General features: G+C 20.9%; 3 protein-coding genes across 3 annotated transcripts in view; 2 read left to right on the top strand and 1 right to left on the bottom strand.

The window, feature by feature from the left end:
• Phum_PHUM458230 (WD-repeat protein, putative) overlaps positions 1-1,853 on the top strand; it is a gene marked incomplete at both ends in the record, with an annotated part of 8,362 nt that extends 6,509 nt beyond the window's left edge. Inside the window, 4 exons of the mRNA XM_002429933.1 lie at positions 235-475; positions 557-770; positions 1,366-1,488; positions 1,836-1,853. Of these exons, the coding sequence (XP_002429978.1) occupies positions 235-475; positions 557-770; positions 1,366-1,488; positions 1,836-1,853 (596 nt within the window). The remainder of the gene's footprint in view (positions 1-234; positions 476-556; positions 771-1,365; positions 1,489-1,835) is intronic.
• Positions 1,854-6,080: 4,227 nt separating this feature from the next.
• On the top strand, positions 6,081-11,060 carry Phum_PHUM458220 (sodium/solute symporter, putative; the record flags this gene model as incomplete). Its single annotated transcript, XM_002429932.1, has 9 exons — positions 6,081-6,188; positions 7,020-7,241; positions 9,013-9,237; positions 9,362-9,594; positions 9,689-9,986; positions 10,063-10,287; positions 10,377-10,551; positions 10,650-10,855; positions 10,995-11,060. The coding sequence occupies 9 exons, from the start codon at positions 6,081-6,083 to the stop codon at positions 11,058-11,060; spliced, it is 1,758 nt and encodes a 585-aa protein (XP_002429977.1).
• Positions 11,061-12,310: 1,250 nt separating this feature from the next.
• Positions 12,311-13,317, bottom strand: part of Phum_PHUM458210 (alpha/beta hydrolase domain containing protein, putative) — a gene marked incomplete at both ends in the record, with an annotated part of 1,780 nt that continues 773 nt past the window's right edge. Inside the window, 4 exons of the mRNA XM_002429931.1 lie at positions 12,311-12,468; positions 12,650-12,804; positions 12,954-13,148; positions 13,238-13,301. Coding sequence (XP_002429976.1) covers positions 12,311-12,468; positions 12,650-12,804; positions 12,954-13,148; positions 13,238-13,301 — 572 coding nt within the window. The remainder of the gene's footprint in view (positions 12,469-12,649; positions 12,805-12,953; positions 13,149-13,237; positions 13,302-13,317) is intronic.

The raw sequence follows: 13,317 nt of genomic DNA, 5'->3' as shown, positions 1-13,317 counted from the left end.
TCAATTACAATTTAATAAAATCAACTGTGAGACATGTACGGTTGCTTTAAACGTAAGTCTCATATTAACAATTTTATTTTTTTTATTTAATAAATTCAACCTAGCGTTGGGTATTCAAATAATAAATTTCATGTCAGTGTTTTCTTTTTTTTTTTTTTATAAAATTAAAATTAAAAAGAGTTGTTGAGTATTCAGTAAGTTTTTTATCATTTAGGTACAATTTTTAGGTTACAGAAAAAAATTATTCACCAATAAAAGCAATATTAAAAACCGAATTACCACCATGTTCAAAGAACGAAGTAAATTTATTGATGATTACAAATGAAAAAACCGTTAATGTGGATAAATTTTCAAAATGGTGTCCGATGGGAAGTAAATCAGAAACAAACAAAGAAATACCATTTGCCGGTCAATGTGGTGTGGATTCCATTTGTATTTCCGACGTTCAAATTTCATGCAAATTTCCACAAGTTCAGTAAGTGAAAAAAAAAAAAAATTTTTTTGATTATTTGATAATCGTCGCCATTAACAAATAATAATAATAATTTTATAGAAGTGGTTCATATGTTTTGGGTTCAACTGATCATATTCGATTTCTTGTAAATTTAGTAAACATGGGTGAACCGGCAAATGGTGTCAAAATTAAAATTTCTTCTAATATAAACCTATATTTAAAAAATGAAAATGATAATAAAAATAATTTAGAATTTAATTCTCCGAAAAATATTTTTTATCGTGATGTAGCCGATGTTTTTTCTGACTACCTTCAGGTATAATGTTTTTTTTTTTATTTATTCCCAGATTAAAAGAAAATATATTTTATTATATTTACTATTATTATTATTATTATTACTATTTTAATTTTTTTTTTTAAATTTTTAGATTAATTTTTTTTTCAAAATTCCACTGGATGAAATTTCAAAAGTTAATTACGCAAACAACACAATTTCAAATTTAACTATAAATGCTGAAGTTATAACATCTACGAAGGAATTAAATATTAATAATAATAATTGCACAAATTTAATTAAACTTTCTTCCGATGGTGTCTTACGATTCAATTCAACTTCTTCTCATAAAAATATATTTTTATCTGGAAAAAATTTTAAAACAATTCAAATAATTAAACTTTATTATGAGGTAATATTTAAAATTCCTCACAAAAATGTGTTTTTAATCGTCATTTTTGTTTTTTAAATGTAAAAAAATTTATATAATATTTAGATCTTTCTTTAAAATATTTTATCCTAAATATTTCCATAATTTGAATAAAATGGAAATATATTAATAAAATAATGAAACAAAATGGATATATTAATAAAATGGGATTATATTAATTAAAAAATTGTTAATTTGGTTTTTTAGATAGAAAAAAAAGGAAGTTCACCCATATTGGATCCAGAATTAACAATAAATATTCCTTTAAATTTTTTTGGAAATCCAACTTCATTTGATTTAGATGCATCCGAATGGGTTAACATTGTTCATGTCAGTCAGAAAAATAATAATAATTTAATAATTAATGATAAAAAGGTAAATCTACCGTGTGATAAATCTTTTTTTTTTAACATTATTTTTACTTATATTTAAAATTATGTTTCATCCAATTAGAAAAAAAGAAAAACGTGTTACTGTAGAAATAGGGGAATTAAAAGTAAATTTTCACATTTTATGATTATAAAACATTTATAACTCTGGGAAAACCTTCAAAATAAAAAAAAAAATTCTTAGTTATCAAATTTTCTTTTTCCTTCCAATAAAATTAAAACATTGTTTGATAATATATATATTTTAAGAAAAGTAAATATAATTAATTACGTGTAATCTTTTTATAGGTATCTGTTTACATATAAGCGGTCTCTTTCTATTTCAAAATGTAAAATACTTTTTTAAAAATAATAATAATAAAAATAATAATTTTAAAAAAAAAATTTTATCAGAAAAATGAATTTGTGTGTGTGTGTAAATAAATAATTGTTATTTCAATCTGACTTTGAATTTATTTGTTTGATTTTTTAGGGGAAAAACATGAGTATTTTAAATACGGGGAAACCATTAAATGAATTTTATTTCAAGGGAAAAAATTATAGTAATTATAATATATTAAAAATAACATTTCCAAATGGGATTCCTAACGAACCGACAACATACGTTAAAATTACAACATATTTAAATATTAGTAACATTGGTAAATAAACATTTTATATGTGTGATATTAACAATTTTTTATTTATTTATTTATAATAATAAACATTTGTTTTTAATTTTATAGGTTTTTTTGGAAACGAAGGAAAAGAAATAAATTTCACAACATTTGCATGGCTCAAGTATAAAAATTTTTTTAAAAATTCTGGCGTTGAAATTCCCGTAATATCCTCTGTTGTTTTTTCTACACAAAAAAACAAAACGGTTGATAATTACATAATTGCATTATCTGTATTATCTGGGGGGTTTGTTTTACTTTTAATTATTTCATGGCTAACAAAAAAAAATTTTTTTAAAAGAGATAAAAGAGATGCGCTTCAAACATTAAAAACAGCTGAAGTTTTTTTTACTTAATTAAATTTTTTTATTTTTTATAAGTAAAAATTTTTTTTATATCAGTTATATTTTAGGCTTTATTTTTCCATATGTAAAAAAAAAAACAACGATCGTACATTGATAAATTTCCTTACTAGATTGTAAATTAAACTTTGAACAAATTATTATTAATAATAGTTTAGGAGGAAAAAAAAAAAAAAAAGTTACATATTTATAACGTTTAATAGGGAAAAAAATTATGTCAATGCTACGTCTTGAAAATAAAACCATTCGTAAACAATTTATCACATTCATTTTTTTTTTTTTAATGTTTGATAATAAAAAGTTAAATATTAATATAAGTTATCTTAGTTTACAAAGCTTAATTAAAACAAAAAGCTTAATATAAATATAAATTTTTTTTTTTTTTTTTAATCCAGTTGAATTTAAAACAATAAAATTAATAGAAAATATTATTTCAAGGAAATTTTTTTTTTTTTTTCTTTTCAAAAACTTAATTTTATTCATTTAAGTTAAAAGTATTTGACCTTGATTAAAAAAATTTTTTTTTTTTTATTGTATTGCCTAAAATCAATAGAATTTTATTATAAAATTACAAATCAATGATTTAACATGAATTTTTTTTTTTTTTTTAAACAATGTTTAATTTGTAAAATTCACGTTTTTAACTCATTAAAAAAAATTTTGATTTAAAAATTTAAATTATAAATTTTTGTATTTTTATTAACAATTATTAGGATTGTAAACATTTTTTTTTTTTTGAAATAAAATAAATTTTAATAATTTAAATTCAAGCTGGCTAATAAAAATTACACGAAAAGTACAGAAAAAAAAAAAACTGAATCACCAGAAACTAATCAACACCTTAATCTCGATAATTGAAAAAAAATTTTTTTTTTTTTTTTTTAAATATTAAATTATCGTTACATTAAAAAAATTTTATTTTTATTTTTTTTTTTTCGATAGACATTTGATAAGATTTTCAAATTTTTATTTTCAAGATAAAAAAAATCTCACGTTTTCACATTGCGCATGACTGTTATCTTCATTAAAAAAAAAAAAAATGGCGGCGAAAATTGGTACCGTTAAGAATAACCTGATCCGTTTATTGTTTTTACTTAGTTCTCAACTGGTTTTTTCTTAGTGATGTTAATATTATTATTATTTATAAAACCAATTAAATTTTTTATCGAAGGAAAATATATAATTACATATAATAAAAGCATGTGATTGAAAATTTATTAAACGAATCAACTTCGATTTAGTTTTTTTTTTTTTCTTCTCATTTTCAATGTTATTTAATTCCATAATTTATTTAATTTAAATGTGTATTTTTTTATAAAAATATAAAATTAAAAAAGTAATTATTTTGCTGGAAGAACAATAATAATTGACTCGTGTAAGTATCTTTTTTTTTTTTTCATTTATGTATTGATCAAATGTGGTGGAAATAATAATAATAATTGTACAAAGAGAGAATGAGAGTAAAATGTTTTTTATTTTTTTATATGGAATCATTTTCAAATTTTAATTTTTTTATAAATAAATAATGAAAATAGTTTAATAAATAAGTAAATAAAAATATGTTCACACTTTTGTTTAATACAATTCATTCATAAAATATCAAAATACACATGCATGCAAATGCAAATATTAATTTTTTTTTTTTTAATTTTATTTACATTTAATTACAAACAAAATTTTAATTTGTTTAAATAATTTAATCAAATATAACTAATGATAAGAAATTTAGTTAATCGAAACTAACAAAATTTTTTTTTTACATTTAAATTATTTTACATATTATAATTATAATTACACAAACTCCATGTTGGGTTTCAATAAGTAATTAATTTAAAATAAATAATGAATAATTTCTAATCTACACTTTATCGATTGATATAAATAAATTTTTTTAAATAAAAATTATAAATCAATAGTTGAGTAAAATTTTTTTTTTTACTGGTGTAAATTATTCAATATTTAGTGTTTATGTATAATTAATTTATTCTGAAGGTAATTTAATGATTATTGTCAGAGTCATTTATTTCAACTTGATTTAAAAAAAAAAAAAAAATTTGTTATCGTTCTCAATAATTATTTCAATAGCTTAAATTACATTAATTTGATTCCCAATTTATTAAATCAAAATAAATTCATTGCAATCTATTGGCATAAATATTTTAAAATTAATTACATCATGTCAATCTAGTTTTTACAAAAAAGAATAATTAATAAATAAATATTTCTTTTTTTGTTTGTTCGATGTTTGTCAGTTTTTCATTTTGATTTTTTTTTTTTTTTTTTTTTTCAATAATATATTTCAAACATAAACTTGTTTGATTTTACATAATGACTTTTAATTTAATTATTAAATAATTTACATTTAAATAAAAAGAGAAAAAAAAAAAAAAATTTGTGTTTTGATTGAGTGCAATGTAAGCTGAATTTTTTTTTTTTTTTTTTGTAAATTATGCTGCCATAAATAATTTTATTAAGTTCAATGACTTAAAGCCACAAACAAAACCTTAATTTAAAGAAATATAAATTAATTTTTAAAAAAATTTATATATATATAATATTTAAATTGCAACAATAAAAAATCTTTGATGTATATTTGACAAGTAAAATGGTTGAATACATTTTCACATACATGGCAAACGTTTACCTGAATAGTTTTTTCTATACCTTGAAAAATATTAATAATAATAATAACTCAATGGTTTCTTTTTTTTTTTTAAATTTTTTGCTTGAGATTGTATGCCTAAAAAAAACAATTTTTTATTGGATGAGTAATAATAATAATAATAATAATAATAATATAATGTTTTAGCGTCTCAATATTTTCTCATTAGGTTCGTTGGCTTAAATCTTTTTGTTTTTGTTCGTGTTATTATTTATTTATTTTTAATACATAATCATTATTAATTATATTAAATAAATTATTTATTTTACTTATCAAATAATTAAGAAACGTTTATTATTTATTATACAATAAATAAGTAAATTTTCTATTTTTCTTTTGTATGGGTAATCAGATTTTTGTTATAATTCTTTTCTATATTAATTTACATATAATTATTATTATTATTATTATTATTGTACGCTTTGTCTTTTGTAGTTTTTCATGGTGGGGCCTAAAATTTAATAAGTATTATTTTTTCTTGTTTTTTCCAAACAATCCGCCCGTTTTGTTTTTAGTTGGTTTCTTAAACAAGTCATAATAATAATAACTATTTATTAATATGATTTGTAACTAATTTTTCTTTCAAGTTTTACTTTTAGAAGGTGAATGCCATCACCTACAGTTGTTAATAATTGTATAGGAATAATTTAATAATATTTATTTAAATTTATAAAAACTAGTTTATTTTTTTTCTTGTTGGTGTTTTAAGCCAAAAATCATCCTAATAGGTAAATGTTACCGTTTATATTTAATTTTTATTATTGAATTGTTGACTCAAAAGTATTATTTAAAAAAAAATTCAATGTATAATTTTTTTTTTTTTTTTTTTTGTAGATAATAATATTTTCAAAACATGGCGTTCGGTTGGGTAGATTATTTAGTTTGTATAGTTGTTTTATTAATTTCATCGTCGATAGGGGTATATTATAAACTAACAGGAGATAAACAAAGGACTAATAAGGTAATTTTTTGTTTTTAACCATTAAACAATTTTTATAACCCCTTTTCTAATTGTTTTAAAAGTCAAATTTTTCTTTTAAAACATTTTATTTATTTATTTTTTTATAAAATGCGTTTAATGTTTTTATTTAATTTGATACCTTCACACACACACACAAAATAAATAAATAACATTTTGCATATATTTTGCATGCATTTCAAATTTTTAGCTGATTTTCAAACATTTGAAAAATTTGAAAAACAAAAAAATTTTTCCTTAGATTTTAATAATAATAATAATAATAATAATTCTATTTTGCAAACAATAAAATACGTTTTATAATATAATTCATAATGTATAATTTAATAATAAAAATAAATACACATTTTTATTATTTAATAATATTTTTTCGTCATTCAAAGAAACAAATTTTACATTTAATTATTTTTTATGATATTATTATTATTATATGTTTAAAAAAAAAAATACTCTCATGTTGTAAATGATGCAAAAAAAAAAAAAAACAAATAATAATAATAATAATAATAATAATAATAATAATAATAATAAAATGAATGAAACAATGTTAGATTAAATGTGGATTAAATATAAATCGGGTTTAGGAATTTTTTTTATTATTATTATTATATTTTTATTAAAATAATTTATTTGCTTAAAATTTATTGTCGACTACTTATTTCGATTATTATGCAATTACAAAAATTTTAATTTGTTTTTTTTTTTTAACATTAACTGTTTTGTAAGAATATCAATATTATATAAAATGATTTTATTTAAATTTTTTTCTCCAATTGAAACCTATTTTAAACTGTTTTTTTAAAAATTTTCCAGGAATATCTTTTAGCAAATTATAATGCCAATATGTGGGCGGTCGGTTTCAGTTTAATGGCATCATTTATGTCTTCCATTACACTTCTTGGAGTTTCCTCTGAAATGTATACTTATGGATTACAATTTATTGTTATTAATATTTCTTATGGAATATTTACACCAATAGCTGCTCATTTATATTTACCAGTATTTTTCAAATTAAAAACTACAAGTGCCTACGAGGTAAATTTATTTTAATTTTAATTTCTTATTATTTTATTATAGTCAGGTATACTTTTAATGTATTTTATATAATTCTGGTAGGTACACACACACACACACACACTCTTTTAAGTTTTTTCATTTCCCTTGTTGTTGTTGTTGTTGTTGTGTTTCATAACCGAAACTATATAACAATAATAATTTGTTGATCAGGATAAATCTGTTTGAATTTTATGATTGAAAAATGTTCAACTTCCGAAATCAAAATGGCGGTTTTGATTGTACTTTTCTTCTTCAGAAGAATACGAGCTAAAAAATGTTTTATTACGCGCGACTTATTTCAAGGTATGGTTATGTAATTTGATGCATTTGATACAATTGTTATTTAATCGTATTTTTCTTGTTATCAAATTTTAGATTATCTATTAATTAATTATCAATACAAAAATCAGTTAAATTAACATTTAATAGTTTAGACTTAAAAAGTTTTTATGAGCATAATATATTAAAAAATACAAATAAGAAATTTTTTTGTTAACATTCGAAAATTCTTCTGCCACTACTATTTATTACCAATAATAATAATAATAATAATAATAGAACTAGGATAATTTTCCGATTTACAATCAATTAATTGTAGTAATTAAAAATTCCAGGCAACTCAATATTAAATACACCACTTTTATATCAAAAAATTCTATAATTTTTAAAAGAATTTGGAGTCGTGTTTTTTTTTTTTTTTTTTTTTTTTGGCTTTGTTTGCAGTAACGACTAAATTCTTAATTAATTAATTAATGAAAATGTTTTTCTCTTGATTTTCAGATTTTATGAATTTAACAAAAAATTGAAAAATTACTTAAGCTTAAAGAATCAATTTATTAAAAGATAATTTTACATTGATTTTTATGATATTTGTAATTATTTTTCAAAAAAATATTATTATAATTGAAATGTCTGGAATTTTTACTGTCGCAACAACAAATTAGTCATAGATCTATAAAGTTTAATCATTTTGATTAAGTTTAGTAAAATTTTTGTGATTAAAAAAAAAAAAAAAAAAAACTTTGATATAATGCCTTAGGAAATTCACATGCTTTATTACTAAAATTTTTTTTTTCTCTCTCTCTCTCTTTTGAGTTTAAAAGATTTAAAATTATATTTATAAATCCATGATGAAACTAAAATTGACAACAGTGTGTCAATTATAATAATAAATGATGATTTTTCAATTGTGAACTATTTCATATAATGTAAAATGCTAAAAGTTTTTTATTGTTTTCATTTTAACTAAATATTTAAATTAATGTTTTAAGAAAATGTTTAAACTTTACATTTTAATTATTATTATTATTAATCGGATAGAGACCTGGAATGAATGTTTTGTTGAAAACAAAAAATAAATGTTACACAAATTATTATGTATTAATTAATTTTATAATAATTTTTTTGTCTAACAAATGCCAAATATTGAAACTAATTTACCTCAACTTAAAATGCGAATGAATATTATTTATACGTCCTCTGTTGCAATTCTACGTTTAATAATATATATAATTATACACATGTAGACAACTAAAATATTAAAAATAATTTTATAAATATTAAATTTGGTTTTCTACTTAAGGGACCCCTCTCTTCAAAACAAATGGAAAAAAAAAAGTTTTATTTTTCTAATATTTAATTAATCTTATAGAATGTTTATGTATTTTATAGGATTAATTATATATATATATATTTTTTTTTTGATATTTTAATTAACAATCTAATTATATCTTTTTTTTTTTTTTTTCAGTATCTAGAAAAACGTTTTGGAGTTACAACAAGACTAATAGTTTCAATAGCATTTTGTATTCAAATGGTACTTTACATGGGCATTGTTGTTCATGCTCCTGCTTTAGCCTTAGAAGCTGTCACTAATATAGACCATGTTTATGCTGTTCTTTTAATAGGCATAGTTTGTACTTTTTATGCTGGTATAGGAGGAATGAAAGCTGTTCTTATGACAGACGTCCTACAGGTAATTTTTCATAATGAAAAAAAAAAATTAAATTTTGATTTTAATTTAATGTTATATACTTAATTAATTAAAATAAATAAATGTTTAATTGATGTTTATTTTTTATTATTATTTTTTTTTTCAGTCTTTTTTAATGTTTGCTGCTGTTTTAAGTATAGCTATTACGGCGATGAGTTCTATAGGATTTAAAGAAATTTTGTCAATTGCTGAACAACACGGAAGACTAGAAATTTTAAATTTTGACCCAGATCCAACTGTTCGTCACACGTGGTGGTCTCTCATCATAGGAGGAGGTTTTACTTTTTTATCTCTATATGCTGTAAACCAAGCTCAAGTTCAACGTTATCTAAGTGTCAAGTAAAAAATTAATTTTAAAAACAATTTCAATGAAGGTTTTTGTTTTTTTTCTTTTTTTTTAAAATTTTATTTTACAAATTTTTTTATTTTTTAGGGATTTAAAAACTGCTCAAAAATCATTATATTTAAATTGGCCTATTCTAAGTTGCCTTAGCGTAACAACTTGCTTTTCTGGCCTTTGTTTATTTGCAAAGTATTATCAATGCGATCCTATTCTGACAAAAAGAATCGCTTCGCAAGATCAACTTATGCCCCTCTATGTTTTAGACACAATGGGAAACATATACGGTTTAAGCGGATTATTCGTGAGCGGTATTTTTAGCGGTTCTTTAAGTAGCGTATCAAGTGCTTTGAATTCCCTTTCCGCAGTTACGGTCGAAGACTACGTTAAGGTATATTGAATAATCCTATGAATGTTATCAAATAAATATCGCTATTAATAATTATTATTTAGCTTTCTATTTTTAGCCCGCATTTAAAAGAATCAAAGGACACAACCTGAACGAACCTAGAGTCGTGCTGTGGACGAAAATCATTGCAGCTATATACGGAGTTTGTTGTTTGGCCATTGCGTTTTTGGCAAAATATATGGGAGCAGTTCTTCAAGCCGCTCTTACGATAATGGGAGTTGTTGGTGGTCCTGCATTGGCCACTTTCACCCTTGGAATGTTCATACCTATTGGCAATGAAGTTGTAAGCATTCACCTATATATATATGTACTTCCATGCAATTATTATGTTTATATATATATATATTTTATAAATATTTATAAATATTTTAGGGTTCTATCGCAGGTTTAATCCTTGGTCTAACTCTTGGTTTTTGGATGGGTTTCGGAGGACCTAAAGCACCATTACAAAAATTACCCACATGGTCTTCTAAAGAGGGATGTGAGGAGTTTTGTATTGAGCTTGATGAATTTACAAATAGCACAACGAATGTTCCACCTTCGTCGGGTATTTTTTTTTTTAATTTAATAATAATAATAATATTCCTATATAATAAAGTAAAAAAATGAAAGTTTTTTCACATAAATTATTATTATTATCTGCAGATTACCTGTATGTTTACCGGTTATCATATCAGTGGTACATTGTAATATCATTTACAGTAACTTTACTTACTGGAATATTATTCAGTTGGGCTTTTATTAAAATAAAAAACAAAATTAAAAAAATTGATACGTCACCAACAGTTGATCCAGATTTATTTATTCCACCGATAGCTAAATATTTGAAAAAAAAATTAAATAAAATTCAGGTAAAATATTAATTAATTTACAATTCAAAAAATTCATTATTATTATCATAATCTTTTTTTTTTTTTTTTACTATTAATTTAAATATTATTTTTAATCGAATAATAATAAAAATTTAAATTTTTATTATAATAATTACAGATAAACGACGTTGAAAGTAGAAGTTCTGGAGTGACTTTAAAAGACGTATCTCCCTCAAAAATATAAATAAAAATTTGATTTGAATTTAGTGGGTCTCTTACATTAAAATTAGTACAATTATTATTATTATTATTTTTTTTTTTTTAGGTCGATTTTAACTTCGTGTTACGATAATTTTTTTTTTTTTTTTTTCTTTTTTTTCATTATCAAATAACCGTGAATAATGTATTTGATATTGTGGTAATAAAACTTAAAGAAAGAAAACGTTGATTAACAAAAGTTTTGTTAATCATATATAAAGGTTAAAAAATAACAATATTTTGGTGTGATATAATAGGTTTATTATTTAAGTAAAAAAGTAAGTTTTTTTTAAGTATTTATATTTTAAATAATATTATTATTAGTGGACCAGTTAACATAACATCGATTCAAAAACAATCTGTAAGTGTGACATTAAATATCGTTTAATAATTTTATCAAAATTATTATTAAAAATTTTTTCATATTAATCAATTATTTTGATTTATAAAATTTAAATTTAATTTATTTTGTTTAAAAACGAAATTGTAAAATTTATTAATTTTAACGTTGTATTATTTATTATTTTATTTAAAAAAAAAAAATTTATTTTCAAATGGTTACTTATTATTATTAATTAGGTTGTTTTTATTATTAATTTAAATTAAATAATTTTTTTGAAATTCTGTTATGTTATGCTGGTCATAACAATAAATATTAATCTAAAAATGTTAAATAATTTTATTTTTAATTTTAACCAGAAATAAAAAAAATTTTATTTTTTCATCGTTTGTTGTAATTCTTAAACGATTCGTTAATTTTACAATTTTTATTTATTTTAGTGGAAAAAATTTTTTTTTAGAAAGGAATCGGTTTTTTTTTTATTTATATATTTAAAAAAAAAAAACAAATTAAACGTTAATTTTTAAACTTTATTATTTTGGAATATATATATAAATATGTATGTGTATCTTTTTATGTAACACTTGACATATTTGTATTTTTAAGTAACACATTTTTTAAAATCAAGTGTTGACAAAAGATACTGTAAAATTAAATTTATAAAAAAAATAATTTTTAAGTAACAGCCACTTTAACTACAAGGCAATAAAAGAAAAGAAAAAAAATTTAAATTATAAATTAAACAAACATCATTCAAGCGGGCGACACATGACGTGACATATTAATTTAAATAAATTATATTTGGTTTTATATAAAAAAAAAACTTTTGAATTTAATAAATAATTGACTTATTAAGGCAATTTCGTTTTTATTTAAAGCACAATAATAGTAATCAATCATTTGGAAGTTGATTGAGAGAGAACCAAAGCACTGACAAGGCCGATCAATGCCTTATCTAACCAGGAAACTGGATTCATTGACATCAAACCACCTTCATAAAATCCCAGATGTCCACCGTGAGATAGCAAAACTAATGCCGTTTTATCTCTAGAAACTTACAAAAAAAAAAAAAAAAATTTTTTTTTTTTTATTATGCCAACTTAAATTAAACTTGAATTAAATTTTCTTGAATATTTAAAGGTAAACATGTTCAGAAAAGAAGAAGAGTGGAAAGTAAAATAAAATCCAAAAAATTATGAATTTACGAATGGTACATAAATTTCAAAATGACTTACTGCAAAAATTCTTAACAGGATCTAATAATTCCTCAGGTACAAGAGGATCATCTTTGGAATTAATAAATACAATAGGATGTTTAATATTCTGTAAGTAATTAACACTGCTACTCCAAATGTACATTTCATCAACACTATTAAATTTATATATTTTCCTGAAACATTAAATTATTAACAAATAAGTAATTCTCTCATATGGTAGGAAATACAAAAAAAAAAAATTCTCTATAACATATTAAGATTTTACCATCTCATTAGAAATGAAGTAAATTTACTTTTTTAGAAAAAATATTTTTTATTTTACCTAGTGAAAACATCATCCAGTTCAGGTAGTGTAGCAGCCGAAATAATTTCTCTTTCATTTAGATTAAATTTTTTCATGCTGTCTTTGTTCAATAAAATATATCTATGTTTCAAAATAATACTTTTAACAGCCTCCGTCAATACAAAAAAATACAATCTTCGAAAATTGTTCCAAGTAAGAAGCCATTTTGTTGCTCTTAAAAAAAAAAAAGAAAAATTTTTAATTTCATTTTTTTTTTTTTTTTTACTTATAGCAATGAATTATTAAAAATAAAAAATATTTACTCGATGGCATTGTAACCCTGACAAACCGAAACTCCAGATATTAAATTAACTGGGTGTTCTCTTTCTTCTCCCAAATATTT

The sequence above is a fragment of the Pediculus humanus genome, genomic scaffold, assembly GCF_000006295.1.
Source record: "Pediculus humanus corporis 1103172108237 genomic scaffold, whole genome shotgun sequence".
Classification (NCBI taxonomy): Eukaryota; Metazoa; Arthropoda; class Insecta; order Psocodea; family Pediculidae; genus Pediculus; species Pediculus humanus.
The sequence above is the reverse complement of the archived record's forward strand: the minus strand, read 5'-3'. Positions and strand labels throughout refer to the sequence as shown.